Raw genomic sequence first — 22,175 nt, 5'->3', positions numbered from 1 at the left:
GTTTTCAGTTTTAATTAAATTTGTAAGTAAGGAAGAATACACAAGAGATCGACCGGCTGATTGCGATCGATGGGTTGAACACCCCTGATCTACATTCTTCTCCACTTAGGGGACCGATATCCCTGAAATGCACCAAATCTGTTAATGCGGTTGGAAGTTGCTTGGTTACCAGAGATGCTTTTAGTTTTGTTGTGTGGGAAAGCTACGATAGTCAATTTTAATGGACGATAGTTGAAAGTGCTGTATTTCAGTTAAGAGAAGGCGAACATCCCTCGACCGTGCATTAGTAATGTTTGATATACCGATTCCATGGCAATCAGGAAATAACGCGACTCGCATCCGTTCGGTCTGCTCCAAAGCAAGCATGCAAGACAATTGGACATTTTTATCTAGTGCACATTCAGCATAGCCACTTATGCTGTGAGCATTGATGTTAATGATTGTCTCATCTCGTGTAATGCTCTAACCTTTGCTGCTCTTCTACCATTAAAACCATAAATCACCACCACTATGTCAATATGTTATAATCCAAACCCAAATTCTCCAATTTAAGCAACAGTCTTCCGTGTTGCATAGCAAAACCCAAAAATATCATAGTGTATCCATTCCACCCACCTTTCTAACTCAGTGGTAACATTATTATAGAATGTGATCAAGTTCCTAAAACATGACCTTCCCTTAGTAAACTCACGCTGTTCATTGCAAAGCAGATATTATTCATGAACCCATTTCTGAATGCAAGTCCTAACCAACTTCTTCACCACCACTCCTGAGATACTAATTGGTTGATAGTTGGATACACAGGTCTTTGCACCACCTTGTGCAATGGAATTACCATACATTCTTTCCACTCCTGGAATCTTGCTTGTCTTGAGACTCAAATTATATAACCTGGTCAAAGGAATAGCCAGTTCAGCTGATCATTCTTTTAGCATCCATGCTCATATCCCAGAGCCTTTGTATCATTCTGTACAGACGAAGCCCTTTGGTTGGAAAGATGTGGGTTCGATTCCCTTCCATGAAGTGAGGAGCCTTTATCTGGTCTCTTTCGATGAAAGGTGAGTTAGCCAATCTCATACGGAGGTTAGGGAGTTTTTTTGCCTTGGGACTGACCCAGACCCAAGGCTCAAATTAAACAAAATGGTCAAGGGCACTGACAATTCTTTAGCCGCTTCACGTACGACACAAGCTGGTATACCATCCAATCCCACAGATGTATTGACATTGAGGTTCTGTAATAGACTAGTTACCTCTACTTCATTCATCACAATTCCAGTATAAGGCTGTTGGTTCTTCCATTCCTGCAATGTCACCACCTAGATGATATACTCTTGCAAAGTGCTCGCTCCGTAATTCCACTAAATCGACTGATTCGGTTACCTCCCTACCCTCAGCATTTTTTAAAATCATTCTGCCATGAACATTTTTCCTTTTACTTGCAACATATTGAAAAAAACTGTTTGGGATTCTCTTTACCCTGCATGGCCAATTTTCTTTCATAATCCGCTTTTGCTTTTCTTACCACCCTTTTTACCATCCTGGCCTGAGCTTTATACTGTTCCTGCGCCTGTTGGTCACCTTTCTCCTTAAATTCCCTCCAAAATTGTTTCTTTTTTTGCAGCTCAAGCTTAATAGTGTTATTCATCCATTTAATCCCTACTTGATTTATTATTCGGACTCTTGGTATACAGATTATACCATTGCCTCCTGTAAACACTTCTTAACCACCTCCAATGCATTATGAACATTCAGCCCTTGCAGTTTTACATGCCATGACAACGAGCCAAGCACACTCCTAAGCTTGTCATACTTACCAGCCCGGTAATTCCACATGTACCCTGTCTTAATTGTAAATTCCACTCCTTTAGCCACCTCCCAAGTCATGACCTTATGGTCACTCTCACCAATTGGTGGTAACATGGTCATGTTCGTTACAGCCACATTCTCAGTTGCAATTACTAGGTCAAGCACTCTCTTCCCCCTGGTATTTTCCACTACATGCTATCGCAGATAGTTGTCCCTTAATAACCACACAAAATCCAATTCCTTCCTCACATGTACTCTCTCCTCTTTCCAGTCAATGTTACCATAATTGAAATCACCCATAATAATTATCCTCCTTCCACTCATTTCTTCTATTTGCCTATGCATACTATCTACTTCTATTCCATCACTTGGTCTATAGCAGCACCCAATTGTATATTTTGTTCTGCTAGATTCTATCTCACACCAAACAGCCTCAAATGTGCTCTTTTCTCCATCCTGCAGTTCAACTTCTATACTCCTTGGCTGCAACTCATCAGTTATCATCAATAACACTCCTCCTCCCCTTTTTATTCTCCCTGTCACTCCTGAACATGCTATACCCATCGCATTCAATCCCACTAGCTTTATCATCTTCTGTCAGCCATGTTTCACTAATACCAACAACCTGTGGCCTGGAAGTGCCAACCAAGACCAAAATCTCTTCCTTCTTGTTCCTAATACTCCTGACATTAGTGTACATGAATTGCAGAAGCCCATTAGTCCCATCCCTACTTTGATGCCTTATACTGACTATCCCATTCTGATTTGTTGTCCTTTGTATTCGCTCGGGGATATTATACTCATTCATACACTCAACTGCCTCCCTAAAGTCTGCATATCTACTCCCCCCACCCTTAATAAATCTAGTTTCCCTGAGTCTGTACATCCACTTCCACATCATTCATCAACACTTTTTCAAGCCTCTGTACACCAACTCCATTTAAATGTAACCCATCCATCTTATATAAATCCTTTCACCCATCGAACTCACTCCACACATCCACAAATTCCACACCACTCTCCATGCATAACCCAAGCATAAAGTCATTGGCAATTATGGCCCTCCTTCTAAACACTTCACTGTCATACCGCGGTAAAATACTCACCATCCTAACTCTCTCACTCTTCTCTTTTGCTACCTCAAGTAATTCCCTCACATCCTCTATCATTTCCATTTTGTCTTCTTTCAAATCATTTGTTCCTGCCACGATTATCATCTCTTTCACCCTTTGTTTTTGCACTCAAATAGATTCGCTGACGTCCTTTATGTTCGCACCCGGCTGGTACGATTTCGTCAAACTCTCAACTATCACACCTCTTAATAGCGAATCCCCATACAGCACTCGCTCCTTCATTTAATTGACGTTTACGAACATTCTATTATTTTTCGTAACAGACTTTCGACATTTATTAGTCGGTACGTTCAGCACACATTTTTCCATACGCTCCAGTTGCCTTTTTGCTCTGTATATCGCTCTGCTGAAACGTGCGATTTCACTACTCGCATTTATCTCACCATTTTCATTATCAATCAAATCATCCATTCGTTCTGTATTTCTACCTTCATTTACACTTTCAACGACGCTCTCACACCTATTTGGCACTACCTCGCAATTCTCTATCAAACCGCTATTTTCTACATTCTGATTGTCGTTAACGATATCACTCTCGCCACCCAAAACACGCTTGAGATCCTCATTCTCCTTACACTTTCTGCACATTAACTCCACTATCATCATCATCTAACCAGACTCCCACCGCTCTTCGCAAAGCATACATCTCACAGACAGCACATTACATAAACTCGTTTACATTAAAACTCTTAAACAAACATGGCGACCTGGCCGCCATTTTTTTTTTTATCGGTGCCATATGTACGCTATCTTATCTTAAAAATAATAATTAAAATAACACAGAAAACACACAAAAATTGCACAGACACACTAAGAAACAAAAAGCAAACAATACTATGTAAAATTCTAGTAAAATTGCCAATGATAACACAAATTACTACTAATCTTTTCAGGAATTCTCGACAAGCCGACGATCATATCAGTGCACCACCTGAATGAAGTCTTTGCAGAATGATCTGAATAGGCTGGAATTGTGGGCATAGGAAAATGGGTGTTAGTTCAATGTCAGTAAATGTAAAGTCATTCACTTTTGCAAGACTAAATATTCAATGTCGTATTATATTGGTGGGATTAGGCTAGAAGAAACTTTTGTTGATGATGCAAAGATAGGTAGGGTAATCAGGAATGCTGCTGATATGAAGTCTTTGCAGAATGATTTGAATAGGCTGGAATTGTGGGCATGGGAAAATGGGTGTCAGTTCAATGTTAGTAAATGTAATAAATTTAGTTTAATCTTTTATCCAAGTGTGAGCAAACAAAGTTTGCACCTGAAAGTATCTTTAGGACTGGGGTAAGGTGGTACAACACCAGGGCAACTCGTTGCAAAGGCGGAGCAAGCTACCAACACTCCTGTCTCAGTATCTCCTATAATGCAAAACACATCTCCTTGCGGATCCAAAGTGTGATCCTTTATCCAAGTGTGAGCAAACAAAGTTTGCTCACACTTGGATAAAGGATTAAACTAAATTTATTATACTCTAACCAAGTGAAAAATAAACTTTCAGCATCTTTCTCTAAATCCAGAGTAATTTATTAAAAAAGGGTGGCACACCATTTGGCAACTCCTATAGGCAGAGATGACCTGCTAATGCTTCTGCCTGGTATCTCAACTTGGGCCTGGCTCCCACTGAAGAGACCTCAATAAAGGTCGAAACTAGTCTGGGTAGTGGCCCTTCCCTTAATGCATAACATTAGACATATCTGCAAGGAGATGTGTTTTGCATTATAGGAGATACTGAGACAGGAGTGTTGGTAGCTTGTTCCACCTTTGCAACGAGTTGCCCTGGTGTTGTACCACCTTACCCCAGTCCTGAAGATACTTTCAGGTGCAAACTTTGTTTGCTCACACTAGGATAAAGGATTAAACTAAATTTATTATACTCTAACCAAGTGGAAAATAAACTTAGTAAATGTAAAGTCATTCACTTTTGCGAGACTATATTCGTATTATATTTGTGGGATTAGGCTAGAAGAAACTGATGAGACTAGAGATCTTGGAGTGTTAATAGAAAGGAAGTTGAAGTTTAGGGGTCATGCGGCAAAGATTTCAAATACAACTCAAAAGATAATTGTAATGCTGAAACGAACGTTCGCATGTAAAGATAAGGATGTTATTTTGCCTCTTTACAAGGCCTTGATAAGACCTCACTTGGACTATTGTGCACAGGTCTGGTCTCCTGGTTTCCATTGTGATTCTGATATATTGGTGAGATTACAAAGGAGAGTGTTAAAAATGATACGAGAGAATTATGAAGACAGATGGAGAATTAGCAGACTTCAGACACTAGTAAACAGGAGAAAGAGGGATGATATGATTCAGACTTACAAACTTATGAACGGGTCATACAGGATTTCAATTGATGGAATTTATGAATTTATGGAGGGTGGGGAAAGTACGAGAGGGCATCCTTGGAAGCCGAGAATGAAGGCCACCAAGAAGGGTGTGAGGGCTAGATTTTTCTCTCAGAGGGTGGTGCGTGATTGGAATGGATTGCTATTAGATGTTGTGAGTGCAAGCAGTGTGAATGAATTCAAGAATAAGTATGATAGCTGGTGTGTGTAGTATGTGGCCTCCCTCGATGAGTCTCTGACTCCCTGGAGGTCTCTCTCTTAATAATAATAATAATAATAATAAAGGATATAGGAAATAACCTAAAAGGAAAAATTCAGTTGTTTGCTGATGATGCAAAATTAGATAAAGTAATAGAGAATCAAGCTGATGTGAATAGCTTGTAGGATGATTTAAATAAGCTATCAGTATGGGAAAAAGATAACGGATGTTAGTTTAATATGAAAAGTGTAACGTTATGCATTTTGGAATAAACAGATTAGCTATGTACCACATTGATGGAACTGTACTACCAGAAATAGATGACGCTAGGGATTTAGAGGTGGTGGTAGACAAAGAGGTGAAGTTTAGAGGACATATTGATAAGGTAGCTCATAATATTACTTGGCTATTGAAGAATACACTAACAAGTAGAGATAAGGAATTTGTTATTCCTCTTTATAAGGCCTTGATATGTCTACATCTAGATTACTGTGCTCAGGTCTGGTCTCTTGGGTTTCTTGGGAATGAGGAAGTAGTGGAGAAGATTCAGAGGCTAGCAAACAAATGGTGGGTGGATGTGGAACATTCCCTATGAGGACAGCTTGTGTGTGTGTGTGTGTGTACTGCAGAAGTTAGCTGGTTGATAAGAAAAAGGGGGGAATATGGTAGAAACATTTACATTACTTAAAAGGTTTTATATGATTGATGCAGGGGAAACGTTCCAGCACATTGCTGGAGGAGTCAGAGCCTGAGGTCATCTCCAAAAATTGAGTAAAAGTGTGGTTAATAGAGACATGAAGACTAGATTTTTCACTTGGAGAGTTGTGAATGAATGGAATGGATTGCCAGAGTCAGTTGCTAGTGCTCTGTCTGTTAATGGGTTCAAGCGGAAGGAACGATAGATTGTTTGGATAAACTGGGTATCCCATGATGAGTATTCACACTATATGGAGATACCTGTACAATAATAATAAGATTTATATAATTAAACTTTAAAAATTATATACCTGGTTTAATCCTTTATCTAAGTGTAAGCAAACAAGTTTGCACCTGAACTATTTTCAGGACTGGGGCAAATTGTATAAAGAAGCTAAGACTTCACATCACTTACCTTAGTATTCCATAATACAAAGAGTAAATCCTTGTAGACATGTATAATGCTATGCATTATGGGAAGGGTCACTACCCAGACCGGTTTTGCCATTATTGAGGTCTCATTAGTGGGAGCCAGATCCAGAGGTGATACTAAGGTTGAAGTAGTGCAGAAGTATTCAGACTATATGGAGATACCTGTACAATAATAAAGATGCTAAGACTTCACATCACTTGCCTTAGTATTCCATAATACAAAGCACATATCCTTGCAGACATGTATAATGCTATGCATTATGGGAAGGATTACTACTCAGACCGATAGTGACCCTTCCTTTATACAAGTTTGGCATACAAGTTTGGGATGTATCGATGGGAGGCTACATACTCTACTGGAGGAAGCAAGAGATTTGGGGGTGTTGGCTGATAGAAACCTGACATTCAGGGAACATATTGCAAAGGTGGTGAAAGTAATCCAAATTACTGCTGCAATACTTAGAAGGATGCTGACCTACAGAGATAAAAGCGTTGTCATTCCATTGTACAAAGTCCTGATCAGACCACACTTTGACTACTGTTCTAAAATTTGGTCCCCAGGATTTGAAGAGGATAAATTAACTGTGGAAAGAGTGTACAGGTGGAAAACAAAGATGATATCAGGACTGTAGAATGCTACTTATGTAGGCTGAGGGAATGTGGACTCAGAATTTGGTAGATAGAAGAAGGAGAGGTGATATGATTGAAACTTTTAAACTGTTGAGAGGCAGTTACAGGATTGACACTGGGGAGTTTTTTGTTTAGTGGAACAGGCAGAAGGAGCAAGGCCATGGGGCCATCCCTCGAAGTTATGAAAGGAAGTTGTCAGCAAGAGGGTGAAGAATGGTTTCCTTGCATGAAGAGTGATTGAGCTGTGGAATGTATTGCCTGATAGAGTGGTGAGAGCATGAACTATCAATAAGTTCAAGGAGTGGTATGACAGACTTTGTGTTTTCTAGGCTGGGCCTCCCAAGATAAGCCCTGTAACTCTATGGAGGCCTGAATCATAATAATAATAATAAAAGTTACTAATACAGGACCTGCCCTTTACAAAGTCATGCTGCCCATGATAGAGTATTGAATCCCTATCTATCTATTTTTCACCAACTTTTCCAATACTTGAACAACCACTCCTAATATATTAGGAGTGGTTGTTCTAGTTTGCTACCTGTGTCTTGGGGCCACCTTTATGCAATGGTACCATCTTACCCTCTTTCCACTCTCTTGGAACCCTGCCGGAGCTGAGACTTAGATTGAATAATTTCATCAGAAGAAATGCCAATTTTCTCGCACATTTACGTAGTACATGGGCTAATATGCATCTATAACATCAGCAACTGTAAGATCACTACCTGGATGATATACTTTGTGAAATGATCACTTAGCAACTCAACTATTTCTTCTGGTTGAGTCACCTTCAGGCCAAATCAGACTATGAGAGAATTAGCCAAACGGGCCAAAGTCATTCTATCACAGTCACTTTTTCTCTTACTTGCTATATAATGAAAAAAACTCTTGAGTTTACTTTGGCCTATATGGCTAATTCTCTCTCTCCAGGGACGCGCCAGCCATACATGCAATGTGTGCGATGCACACAGATGCCAGGATAGTAAAGGCACCAAAGATTTGGTATGATATTTTAGATAAAGTGAATTTTGTCAGCAAAATACTGCAGTCTTCATCTATGAATCTCCAACTTACTTTAGATGCATTGAATGAGCTAAATCAATTTTTAAATGGTTAGAGGTCTGATGAAACTTTCAAAGAAATTCAAGGGCAAATGCTGGTCTTGAAATTCACGCTTGCTCTTGTTATCGTTCAGGGAGTGAGAGGCATGATTGAAGTCTGATTAGCGGAATAATGAATTACTGACCATTTAAAACTATATATTTAGAAATTTATGTACATTTAGTCATACAAATACAACATTTATTTTACAAATGATATTCTATCTTTTAAAATTTAACTACTTGAATGCAAATTCTACCCTACGGTTCTTCTTTATGAACTGGTCAATAACATCGTCATAAAAAGTTGGTTGTAACTTAATTTTCCCAAGCAACATGCACACTTGTAAAGGCCAGCTGAAGCTCACTGGCCAGAGCTACTTTGACTGCGTGTGGCCTTGTGTTTAAGATGACGTGAAGGGAGCAGAAATGGCTATGTGCGCGCGCATGAAATCACAGTGCTGCAGCGAGTACCTGGAAGCTCCTACAACCGAGCAAGCCAAGGCAGCTTTGACTAGACGAGCAAGCATCGACCTTTGATACACAATGCAAAGCTCAATTGTTGCCACGCAAGCTTAAGACGCCTTCTGTCTACAAAAATAAAAGGCTAAATGGAATGCTTATAAATGCATGCATTTATTAACAAATAAATATTACTTCTTTCTCAATTAATGAGCTTGCATAACAAGCATGGAGAATTCGCCACTGAAGAAATTGTAGAAAGCTAAAATTAATTGCAGCAAAATTTTACGCAGAATCTGTATTTTGTAGTAGTAGACACCACTAAAGTGACGTAAAAAAGACAACACAATTTGATTACGAACACGAAAATGAAAATATAGTAGATCCTGAAATTTCATTTAAAGCAATTTTTTTTCTCTGCATAATAGATCAAATATTACAATCTTTGAAGGAAAGATTTACTTTATTAAAAGAACATATGAATTCCTTTCAGTTTTTGTATTTGTTAAGCACTTCATGAAATAAAGCATATTTATTATCTTGTTGTAAAAAGTTACGACAAAAATTAATAATTGAGAATCATTCAGACATTGACACAGATGATTTATGCGAAGAAATTTTACACTGTCAACCATTTATTTCTAATTTTAAAAACGATATATATCAGATAATTCAGTATATTTATTCAAACGACTTAATCACTTCTTCTTTCTTCTTTGAGTGCCATCTCCTATCGGAGGTCGGTGACCACCTTGGCAAATTTTGAGCGATTCTCAGCTATTCTGAGCAGTCTCTCAGAGTTCATACCAGTCCACTGTCTGATATCTGCCAGCCAAGATTTTCTTCGTCTTCTTTGTCCTCTTCTTCCATTTATCTTCCCTTTTATAATCAATTGAAGTATCTTATATTTTTCATTACGAAGTAGGTGACCAAGATATGCAGTTTTCCTTCTTTTTATGGTATCTAAAAGTTCATGTGATTTCCCCATTTGTTTCAGTACTTCGTGATTGGACGTTTTTGCTTTCCATGGGATTTTTAACATTCGTCTGTATAACCACATCTCAAAGGCTTCAAGTCTTTTTATTGATGTTGTCTTCAAGGTCCAAGTTTCTGCACCATACAGCAGTACAGACCATACATAGCATTTAACCATGCGTACTCTAAGCTCTAAGTTTAAACTGCAGTTACACCGTGTTGATTTCATCAAGAGAAAATTTTTACTTAATCACTTAATCACAGTTTATCCAAACTTTACAATTGCTCTTCGGATTCTTTTCTCATTACCGGTATCTATGGAACGGTCCTTTTCTAAACTTAAAATTATTAAAAAATACTTACGCTCCACAATGGTACAAGACAGACTTTCAAATCTTGCCATTATATCAATAGAGTCAGATATTTTGGATCGACTTGATATACATATTCAAGAATTTTTATTAATGAAAACTAGAAAAGTTCAATTCACTAAGTGATTTTTCTTTCTGTTTAAATATTTATTTAGCTATTTCAGTGTGAGGAGATGGGAGTACAGTTTGTTAATGTGTGGAATGAGTTTGAGGGACGAAGTGAGCTGTATGGGAGCGATGGACTGCATTTGAGTGGTTATGGTGTGAGTCGCTTGGAGAGACTGCCTGCTGGAAGGTAGAGAAGTGAATAGAGAGAATGAATCAGATCGAGAGGGGAGTGATGTGGAAGAGCAGGAGAGTAAGACAGGAGAGATTGAAGAGGTGGTTATGAATGAGGAAGTGAGTGGTATGAGTATAGAAAATGAGAGAATGGGTGTGCAAGAGGAGCAGAGAAACGGGGAGGCTCAGGGTAGACAGGGGTACATAGCGTGAGAAAGGTGGATGCTCCAAGAGGAGGTGAGAGCATGTGTAGGCAGGAAAGAAATGGGATGACCAGGGATCAAGAGGAAACAGATGAAATTGAAAAGGGTTCTAAAATGAAGAAGCAGAAAGGGGAATGGCCCCAGTCCAGCATGGAGAGATCACATCGAGTGAGTGGTATCAGTGGAACTAGCTGTAGATCCAGAAATGAGCTGTCATGTGTATACCAATGCTAGAAGTATAAGAAACAAGGCAGATGAAATGGTTGCACTAATTGCGTCTGTTCACCCAAAGAGTGTCGGAATAAGTGAGACATGGTTAGATGAGGACGACATCCTGACAGGAATAGAGATGGAAGGGTATGATATGTTTCGTTAGGATAGAAGGGGTAAAAAGGGAGGGGGAGTGCTATTATGTCCATATAGAGATGCAAGAGGGAAATAGGGCCAGCAAGTTTTGAGGTAGTATGGTGTGAGATAGAGGTGAATAGAATCAAATACTTGGTGGGATGTTGTTATAGACCTGGTAATGTGGATGGTGGTGATAGTGAAATGTATAGTCAAATAAGCCAAGCAAATAAGAAAAGGATGATCATTATGGGTGATTTTAATTATGGCAATATAGACTGGAATGAAGAGATAACAACTGGAAGTAAAGAAAATGAGTTTCTTGAGTTTTTGAGGGATAACTACCTCAGACAGTATGTAACAGAGGGCACATGAGGATTAAGGGTCTTGGATTTGGTCATCTCATCAGAGGATGTAATTATAAATGATGTGTTAAATCATCCACCTGTTGGTGAAAGTGACGGTGATTACCTGGGTGGTTGCCAGCAGTGCAAGGACCCCTGTGAAAAAAGGGTATATGTGGAACTACAAGGGGGGGGTGATTATGAAGAGCTCAGGAGACAACTTGCGGGTGGAATGAGGAGTTAGCTGGAAAAGAGATCAATGCAGCTTGGGGATTTTCAAAAACTATTTAGTAGATGCAATGTCTAAATGTATTTCAAGGGTGAGAAGGTTAAATAAGGTATGTGTGAGATGGATGAATAAAGAGATTAAGCATGCGATACAGAGAAAAAGGGCATTGTGGAGGCAGCATAAGAGAAGTGGAACGGTATGATGATGAGGTGTGTGTGTGTGTGTGTGATAAAAGGACCTCCCAGATGAGTCTTTGACTCCATGAGGTCTTGGGAAATAATAATAATAATAATAATTTCTTTACCCAATATACTGATGCCTATTTAATATTTTCCTATTTTATATACTTGTAAGTTACTATTATTTATTTACTTTATTTTTTTTTTTCAAATTATTTTTGTTGTTTTTGTACCCTTCTTGTATGTTTATTGTTTTTAATACAGTTTTTTTTTTTTTTTGTAATTTCTGCTTTTTGTTCAATAAACTTATAATTAATATATTTCGTATTTCATTTTAACTCACTGATACATTTTTATAAAGTGATTTTTTATTCGGGGGAGGGGCAGCAACTAAAGTTTTGCACACAGGCACCAGACACTACTGGCGCGCCCCTGTCTCTCTCATAGTCTGAATTGGCCTTCCTTACAATACTGGTCACCCTTCTTGCTTGCATTTTGTACTGTTCATGATTATGCTGATCACTTTTTTCTTTATATTTCCTCCACAATGGTTTCTTTTTTTTTTTTTTGCAGTATTGCTTTATATCCCTACTCATTCACTTAATTCCAACTTGGTTTATCCTCTTGACCTTGGGTATGCAGTCTGATACTGCTACTCTCAAGCAATCTCTGATTCATTCATTCTTTCTTTCATTCATTCATTTCTACTTGCTACTGACATTCTTTCCTTGTAGCTTCTCAAGCCATGCCAATTGTTCCAAGATGACTCCTGCGTCTCATAATCATCAGCCTTATAGTTGAACATAAACCTCTTCTTGACAGAGAATTCCATATGATTGGCAACTTCCAAAACAAGACCACATGGTCACTCTCCCCAAATGGAGGCAGAGTATCTATCTTGGTTATGGATACATCTTCTGATGCTCTTATCAGATCCAACACCCTCAAGCCCTTTGTCCCCTCTATAACATGTTCTTTCATGTAATTATCCCTGAGCAACTGTATAAATCCCACCTCCAGCTTGCCATACCCACTTTCCACCCTGCAATCGATGTCCCCCATAGTTAAAGTCTCTCAGAATAATTGTTCAGCCTACATTCATTGTGCTAATCTGCCAATACATGACATCTACATCTTCCTGTGGACCCCTTGATCTATAGAAGAACCTTACAATGTATTTTGTCCTATTTGCCTCTATCTTACACCAGACAACCTCAAATAAACCATCTCCTTCAGACCTAAAATCCTCTTGAACCATGCTACCATCAAGGTTATCATGGATGCAAAGTGCATATTAAAATTGTAATACCATTGATATGACATTGAAATATATGATGGATACAAAGCGTATGAGGATGCGTATTTGATCCATAATGGCCAATAAGTTGGTTAACTTCTTGGTTAACCAACTTATTCTTCAACAGTTGGTTGTAATTTCTGCAGTTATCATCAGCAACCTCACCTCCTGTTCTGTTCCTTCTATCCTTCCAGAAAATATAATACCATTTACATTCTATTCCTGTAACTATATCATTTACAGTCAACCAGGTCACACTGATGCCTATAATTTTTGGCCAAGTCAAGCATACCAATGCCAAAAACAACTCACCCTTATTCCTGATTTAACCACACATTTACTCAATTTCCAAGGATGATTCCTTATGCTGTCCCCACCAGCCATATGCTAAAATATTTCCTCTGGATGAATACTATAAAACTCTTTCAGTAACTTAATGTTTCTATCACATACCTTCTTTTCTAGTTATCAACCAACTCTGTAATCCATAAACCCTCAGTCTATCATAAGGAGCATTCCCCAGCCCATTTACTATATCATTTGCCTTTGGATCCTCTCTACCAATTCTTCATCTACAAGAAATCCAGGTGACCACACCTGAGCACAACAATCCAGATTAGCCATAAGGCCTTAAAAAATAATGATAACTTCCCAATCTCCACTTGTTAGTATTCTTCAACAGGCAAGTAATATGGGCTACCTTGGCCACTATTACTCTCTGAATTTCAACTCCTTATCCAACATCTTCCAAATTACTAACACTTCAACCTGGAGCACTTCCATCAATACAGTACATAACTTGTAATCTTCTCATCCCAAAATGCGTAATGTTACACTTTTCCACATTAAACTGGTATTGACTTTTTCCTATACTGTCAAGTCTATTTAAATCATTCTGTAAGCTTCTTGATATGCTGTCCAATATTAGTAAACATCTGAATACTTCCCTTCAAATCAATTCTTATGTGATTTATGTACAAATTAAACAGCACAGATCCAATGTTTCATACCATTATCCACCTGCTTTCTCCTAGATTCTGCTGCTCCTCCACATATTACTTTTTGGTATCTATCCATCAGCCACCCTCATATCTATATCACCAGTTTTCATATTCATCACCAATTAGGTAGCCAGTTTTTCTCTCTGGTTGTTTGTTGTTCCATGCAATGATGGATAATGTTTCTATATCAGTCTATATTTCCTATATCATTTATACTTAAATAATATAGAAATACAATATAACAAATAACAGTTGTGTTTAATAGCAGTTGGATGAAAGACTACTTACAATAACACAGTTCTTTCCAATATATACATATGAGCCAATATGAGCAGCATTTACTACCGTATCTTCATTTACAAATACATGATCACCAATGTGAAGTGGAAAGAAAGCAACTCTAAAAATTAAAAAAAAAAAAAATCAGGATACTTTTAAAATAAGATTAAATTACTTTATTAATTATAAATTAATATTAAATACTAATAAATGAATATGTAATCACAGAAAATTAATTTGTTTGGTTGTGGCATCTTTCCAACTGCACTGAAACATTGTGCTCCAGAGATAACACATGTCCTTTATTGTCTCTACAATTTTCTATATTCAGCTGTTGTTATAACGTGTCGTCATAGGTAATATTTACTTAACATGGTTTACCTCCTTTACATAACTATCTCTTGAATAATTTGCCCTATCTCAGCAACGCCTATAATGTGGCTGTCTTTGTCTTACTATTATATACTTCAGCCCCTCACATTATCACGTGCATGAGTCTGATATACAAAGAAATTGTCTCAAGGTTAAGCCAACTCCTTAGTAACAAAGCTTCTGAAGTTAACTTCTCTTAAGGTTCTGGGAAAATTTATTTGTTCCCCTGCGCCACCCAGAACCCTTAGACTGGAAAACCTTCTCAGTCAAGAAGTTAACCTTCAGATATGCAAGTGGTTAATCTAATCTATTTCTATACTAAGTTATCAATTATCAATACCTTCTATAATCAACCATGTTTGCAGTCGTGGTTTAATTAACAATTATCTCCCGCTTAAATCCGAATAATTTATGAGTGGCACATCATAATTTATGAGTGGTGCATAGGTGGAGTGCCCTAGATAAGACTTTAGTGTCACCCACGTGGTTGGGCTTAGTATTGTGTGTTATTTGTTTTTATGTTACATTAGTTTTTTTTGTAATCCCTGAAGATGTCTCATTTACTGAGACGAAATATATAGGAAGTATTAAATTCTGTTTTAATCCTTTCTGAGTGCTGTATAATCCATTAAGCCTCCAATATGAGATACAATTATAATACATAGCACATTTGCTCACCGACTACGATTCAAATATCACAGTTCTGTCTTAATTTTAGATAAGCTCAAAACTTCATGAAGGTCTATGATTCTTAAGTTACAATTACCTTCCTCTCACACATTACTTGATTAAAGGTTTACTATACCGAACTCGAGGATTCCTCATGCTTGTCCTTTCAATTCTTGGATTCCTTTCCTTCCAAACATTTTTTTCCCTCTATGTTAAGGCTAAAATTCCTGTCAACTTAGGTTGGTCCTCATGGAGTCTGCATACCGATCATCTATGCCTAGAATATACTTAGTGCGAGGCGATTCTGCATCCATAAGGCACGCTACCTGGCCACTATCTTTTCCGGGAGTTGCCCGTTGCTTCGAAAATCCTCTATTCGTTCTCGTAGGGCATGGAATCCACGATCCCTCTAATCACGACCCGACACCTCCGACTTCTACCACCGAGAGAAAACAGAGACACCAGACAAAAAGTTTTTTCGGGGGTTTCCAGCCCTTTCATATCAACCCTTACCGGAACTCCTTGTAACCCTAAATTTTCACCCGACACGTTATTCCTTTGCACTCGTGGGTCTTGCCTTTTCATAGCGTCTTCCCCGAAAACTTAGGTCGTCACATGCCATATGTGCGTGTGACCGCTTGAGGCAACTTACTAATCCAGTGTCTTGCCTGCGTACTTTGACCTTATAATCTCAGTTGGTTATATGGAATTTACACAGTAATTCTTTTATATCTATTCTAACAGAAAATATGTATATAACAAATTCATTGTCTAACATACAATTTAGTAGATATTTTACACTAATTACGGTATCCAATATTTGTCAGGCTATATACAACTTATGCTAAAATACAAGCATATCATTTTTAAGGGTTTTAACTTGTCAAATTATGCATGAAACATTCCTTAGTGAATTGTATTCATTCACAATTTAACAAAGGTTTCCCCTCCCTTTAAAAAAAAAATTTTTTTCTTTGTATTCCCCACTTTCAATTCGAGGGGGAGAGGGGAGTCTTCGTCTTGAATTAATCTGTCTTTCAAATTGCTATTAGCCATGACTATGTTTCCAGAATTCCTTCCTTCCAGATTTTTCTCTCACATCATGCTGTGAACTCCTCTGATTATAAAAGTAACGTGTATTACCTGGATGTGTTTTATTTTTTTTTTAATGCTCTGAATATGATTTATTTCACTGCAGGCTCTCCTAATCCTCTTTTGGATGCAAACATAATTAACCCCCCAGCACTATAGGTTGAAATTCATCCAAACTCATGTTTGAGTCACTAATTATTTCTGATACCCTTCCAATTAACGAATTATTGCATGCTGGATGACCTGTCTCTTCTGACAAAGAGGCCTCCCCATGCTCAATTGATTACATACTAGGTTAATCTCAGATCTATCAGCCTGCTCTTCGTTACTCTGTCTCTGAAGCTTAAAGCTGAATGAGTCCTTGTCCTCACTGTAAGGCTGTGATTTACAATCTTCCTTGGTGATTCGTCTTCTTCCAAGAAGACATATCTCCCTCCTTGCGTAATTACATGCGAAGTTATATTTTATCAGGAAATCATTCCCTAGAATCAACTTTATGTGTGGGAGAGAACTTAGGCAGAACCAAAAACTCATGCCAAACACACAGATCGAATTCAGGTAAGTACACCTTTAAGTTTACTGACTTGGTCGCACGAATTGTGGAGGCTGTAATTCCAGATATTCTCATGGACTTCCTGAGATACGAAACTTCCCCTTTTACATGAGGCTCCAATATTCTAAAATAATCCCCTGAAATGATGGAGGTCTGAGAACCAGTGTCTATCAGAGCCTTACAATATTTCCCACAGACTCTTCCTTCTACTATCATTCCATATGACTGCCCTTTACATCTTTGACCTCTGTTCAAGTTCTATTCGCATATACATGGGACCTAGGCTCCTCATTGTAACCTTTGTTGGAGCGCCTCTTACTTCTGAAACAATTGCGGGCAAGGTTGCCCAATCTTGTCACAATTGTAACATCTGGGTGCTTCCCTTCTTTCATTCTGATCACTGGTCCTTCTTAGATTTGATGGATGTTCAGAGATGTCCTGTAAGGTCTCACAACTGTCAGTTTCTGCATGACTGAGTCCAGTTGATCAAGCAGAGGCTTTTGTAACCTCTCAACCTCTTCGTGAATCACCTTTGTAGTTCCTTCGTTCGTGTTGCTGGATGGTTCTGGGGCCCTCATGGATATTGCTCCCAGTTGTTTCATTACTTCGTCTAGTCTTTCCATAACAGGTTGCTGGAGACGTTCTACTTCCTGTTTAATTATAGATCTGACATTACATAGTTCAGGAATGGTTTCTGTTAATCAATTGATTGTCTAAACACCATTTCCCTGACTTCCCCTTTTATTCTTGGATTTATCCTTCCTCTCCCTACTTTCTTTCACCTATTCTTGTTGTTTAATTGAGCTGCGATCTTCCTCAACGATGTTAACAAGGCCGGCAGCAGTTGTAGGACGGATGTCCCCAAGCATCTGCTCCCCTTCTTTCACAGCATTGTAGCACTCATCCAGATTGGATATTCTTTTGCTGAAAGCTGTCTCTCTTAACTCTTGTCTCACCCCCAGTCTGAATTGCTGAAAGACAGCCAAGTCCAAGCGGGGTTTTTCCTCATTCGAGACGTTCAGGGTACTTTTTACAGTTAACAATCTGGTTTGAAAATCGGACACACCTTCTCTGTCCTTTTGAGAGCATCTCTGGAGCTTCCACAAGTTAGGCCCCAAACTTTTCAATTTAGAGAATTGAGAGATTAGGACTTCCTTAAATTTAGAATATTCCACAGTCTTTTTTAGAACAGAGGAGGAGTATAGGAAGTTTTGGCCTTCGCTACCAGCTTACTGCAGAGTAGCACCACTAGCTGAAAGTCTGTCCATCCTCCAGCCTTTCTTAGCTCTTCAATATAGCAAAAGAATGCTATAAGTCATCCATGTCTTCCCCCGAAAATTGTGGGAACACCTGTTGTGGATTTATACACCTAAAGAACTCTGTATCGTTCATTCCTGAACTACTAGTAGGAGTGGACATGCTTATACCTGAGTTTATAATGTACTAAACTAGAAAATATTCAACTTACTCAAAATTTAATTGCTCTTCAAATGCCTGGTCAGAATCTGAAACCTACTCATGTGAACTGTCTAAGATTTTAATTTAATAGTACAATTCACATCCTGCTGGCTGCACCATTTGTTATAATGTGTCGTCGTAGGTAATATTTACTTAATATGGTTTAACTCCTTTACTTAACTATCTCTTGAATAATTTGTCCTATTTCAGCAGTGCCTATAATGTGGCTGTCTTTGTCTTACTATTATATACTTCAGCTCCTCACATTATCACGTGCGCGAGTCTGATCTACAAAGAAATTGTCCCAAGCTTAAGCTAACTCCTTAGTAACAAAGCTTCTGAAGTTAACTTCTCTTAAGATTCTGGGAAAATTTATTTGTTCCGCTGCACCACCCAGAACGCTTAGACTGGAAAAACTTCTCAGTCAAGAAATAAACCTTCAGATATGCACGTGGCTAATCTAATCTGTTTCTGTACTAAGTTATCAATTATCAATACCTTCTATAATCAACCATGTTTGCAGTCATGGTCTTAATTAACAATTATCTCCCGCTTAGATCCGAATAATTTATGAGTGGTGCATCGGATTCTTAGACACAGGCAACCAAATTAATGAGAGCAAAAGATTTATTTAACATAATGATCACCATTCAGAATAAAGAACTCTCAATTATCTCCGAACTACTAGATTACAAAGTAAAACTAATCAATATACATCACACAGTAATTAATACTACAAAAACATTATGTTCAAAGATTCAAAGCTCGCATTCTTAGATTATAAAACCAATAATGACTTTTAGGTGTTAATCAAGCTGTCTGGATTAGACATCTCAACAGCCTCTTAAACATAGCTAGCAATAAACACAAGTACAATTATAATACACAGCACATATTGCTCACCAACTATGATTAAAATATCACAGTTCTGTCTTAATTTCAGATAAGAGTCTCAAAACTTTATGAAGGTCTATGATTCTTAAGTTACAATTACCTTCCTCTCACACATTACTTGATTAAAGGTTTACTATACCGAACTCGAGGATTCCTCATGCTTGTCCTTTCGATTCTTGGATTCCTTTCCTTCCAGACATTTTCTTCCCTCTATGTTAAGGCTAAAATTCCTGTCAGCTTAGGTTGGTCCTCATGGAGTCTGCATACCGATTATCTATGCCTAGAATATACTTAGTGCAAGGCGATTCTGCATCCATAAGGCACGCTACCTGGCCACTATCTTTTCCGGGAGTTGCCCGTTGCTTCGAAAATCCTCTATTCGTTCTCGTAGGGCGTGGAATCCACGATCCCTCTAATCACGACCCGACACCTCCGACTTCTGCCACCGAGAGAAAACAGAGACACCAGACAAAAAGTTTTTTGGGGGGTTTCCAGCCCTTTCATATCAACCCCTACCGGGACTCCTTGTAACAATAAATTTTCACCCGACACGTTATTCCTTTGCACTTGTGGGTCTTGCCTTTTCATAGCGTCTCCCCCGAAAACTTAGGTCGCCACGTGCTGTATGCGCGCATGACCGCTTGAGGCAACTTACTAATCCAGTGTCTTGCCTACATACTTTGACCTTATAATCTCAGTTGGTTATATGCAATTTATACAGTAATTCTTTTATATCAATTCTAACAGAAAATATGTATATAACAAATTCATTGTCTAACATACAATTTAGTAGGTATTTTACACGGGAATATTCACAAGTTTTACACTAATTACGGTATCCAATATTTGTCAGGCTATATACAACTTATACAAAAATACAAACATATCCTTTTCAAGGATTTTAACTTGTCAAATTATGAATGAAACATTCCTTGGTGAATTGCATTCATTCACAATTTAACACTGTCACTTATCCCAATGTATGGAAGCAAGCATTTACCCAACCTGTTCCCTGTTCCAAAAAAAAGGGGAGGAGATAAAAGTCTACTGTAAAAATACCAAAAAACACCATCGACCTCAGTCATCTTCAAAATGATGGAGAAAATAATCAACAGTGAACATCCCACTAACTAGAGGTCTGCTAGTTAATCCACAACCACAATACAGATTCTGCCAAGATCAGCTGCCCTCTTTGCCTACATCACTCACAAGACACGTACTATTGAAAGGTTCAGAGAAATAGGTGCTGTCACGCTTGACATTTCCAGAGCTTTTGATGGAGTCTAGCATCGAGGCCTGCTATGCAAACTGCTACCCTTCAGTCTACTTGCCACCCAGTGTAACTTGATAGCCAGCTTTCTCTCTGGCATATACCCTGACAATGGTCAGGGTATATGCCATCCCTAAATTCAAGAAAATACATACAAGTAAAAATAAAACACACCATTTTTATGCTTGAAGATACAAGATTTCTGGTTTGCTGCTCCTAGGCATTGCCTTAGTTGCTTAGTGGGTTTCAACAACCTTGCTATCTGGTCATTCACTGCATGTCATAGCAGATGGCACAACTCTTCCAGTTTCGGCACCAATGCAGGAATCCCTCACTGTTCTATTCTACAACCTACACTCTTTCTCCTATACATAAACAACCTACTCTCAATCTTTACTAATGATAATAAATGCCATTCCTCCCACTCATTTGACAAATCCAAGGAAACAAATCCTTGTCCACACTTTTACACAGAGAGTTTTGAAAAGCATACTGTGTATTCAATTTGGCTTCAGGAACAAATGAGCATCCAAGCAATCAATATCCAAGAATCCATTTTTACATGAAAAAAAGACCTTAAGACTAGCCTGGTCTTTTTAGAAACCTTAATAAAATGCCTTTCAAATGATAACCTTTCTTTGACTTTAATCTACTGAGTTCCACTTTACTTTGGGCACATGTGTGTTGTTACAACTGTCATCGTGTCACTAAAGATGTCTCTGGGACAGAGATGAAATACTGGAAGCATGAAACTGTTGTTTAATAATAAAAACTGCTATTTTCATTGCATTATGCACTGCTTGTAAAGAAGTCAATGGACATCCTCATGGGCATGCATCAAGCCAAGTAACGAATTATGTGTTTGTAGCCAGTATAAAGTGGAGGAATATGTTGCTCCCAAGTCAGTGCAACCAACTGAATTTGGGTGAAATGGTTGTAAGAGGAGAACTGATGGAGTTTGAAAGAGGCATTGTGATAGGATGCCATGTTGCAGGCCTATCTGTTCAGCAAACAGTTGACAAACTGGACGATCCCAGATCAATAATCGGTGATACTATGCTGAGAGGGAAGCGCAAGGAGTCAACTGCAAGTGTTTGTGTCTGTGCATGGTGGACAAACCCACCACACTCACTGAATATGACCATAGGGTGCTACAAAGACTAATATGTAAAAACCGCCATTCAGCTGACATGTTGAATGCAGAGTTCCAGGCAAGGAATGGAACACAAATCTGCATAAAAACATTCAGAACTGAAGCCCACAACATGGGTTTCCATAGTAGGACTACAATATGAAAACCTCACATTACCCAAACCAACATGCAACATCGTCATCAGTGGTGTGCAAAAAGAGCATGTAAAGTGGGAATTGGAAACTTGAAAAGCCGTGTAAGGAGCAATGAATCACATACACACCCTCTACTGAGCAGATGGATGGATGTGGTGGATTCCAGGTGAACTTCTCTTACCAGAGTGAGTAAACAACCAACTACGAAATTCAGAGATGGTGGTGGTGTGATCCTGTTTTTTCTGGTTTGGCCTTTGACCTCTGTTTGTGG

General features: G+C 38.5%; 1 protein-coding gene across 1 annotated transcript in view; it reads right to left on the bottom strand.

The window, feature by feature from the left end:
* DCTN5-p25 (Dynactin 5, p25 subunit) overlaps positions 1–22,175 on the bottom strand; it is a 113,603-nt gene that overhangs the window by 53,721 nt on the left and 37,707 nt on the right. Inside the window, exon 4 of the mRNA XM_090407284.1 lies at positions 14,319–14,430. Within this exon, the coding sequence (XP_090263410.1) occupies positions 14,319–14,430 (112 nt within the window). The remainder of the gene's footprint in view (positions 1–14,318; positions 14,431–22,175) is intronic.

This window comes from Typopeltis vanoorti, chromosome 17 (assembly GCF_054136105.1).
Source record: "Typopeltis vanoorti isolate ZY-2024b chromosome 17, IOZ_Tvanoo_1.0, whole genome shotgun sequence".
In the NCBI taxonomy this organism is placed as follows: Eukaryota; Metazoa; Arthropoda; class Arachnida; order Uropygi; family Thelyphonidae; genus Typopeltis; species Typopeltis vanoorti.
Note: the sequence above shows the minus strand (reverse complement) of the source record. Positions and strands in the feature narration are given on the sequence as shown.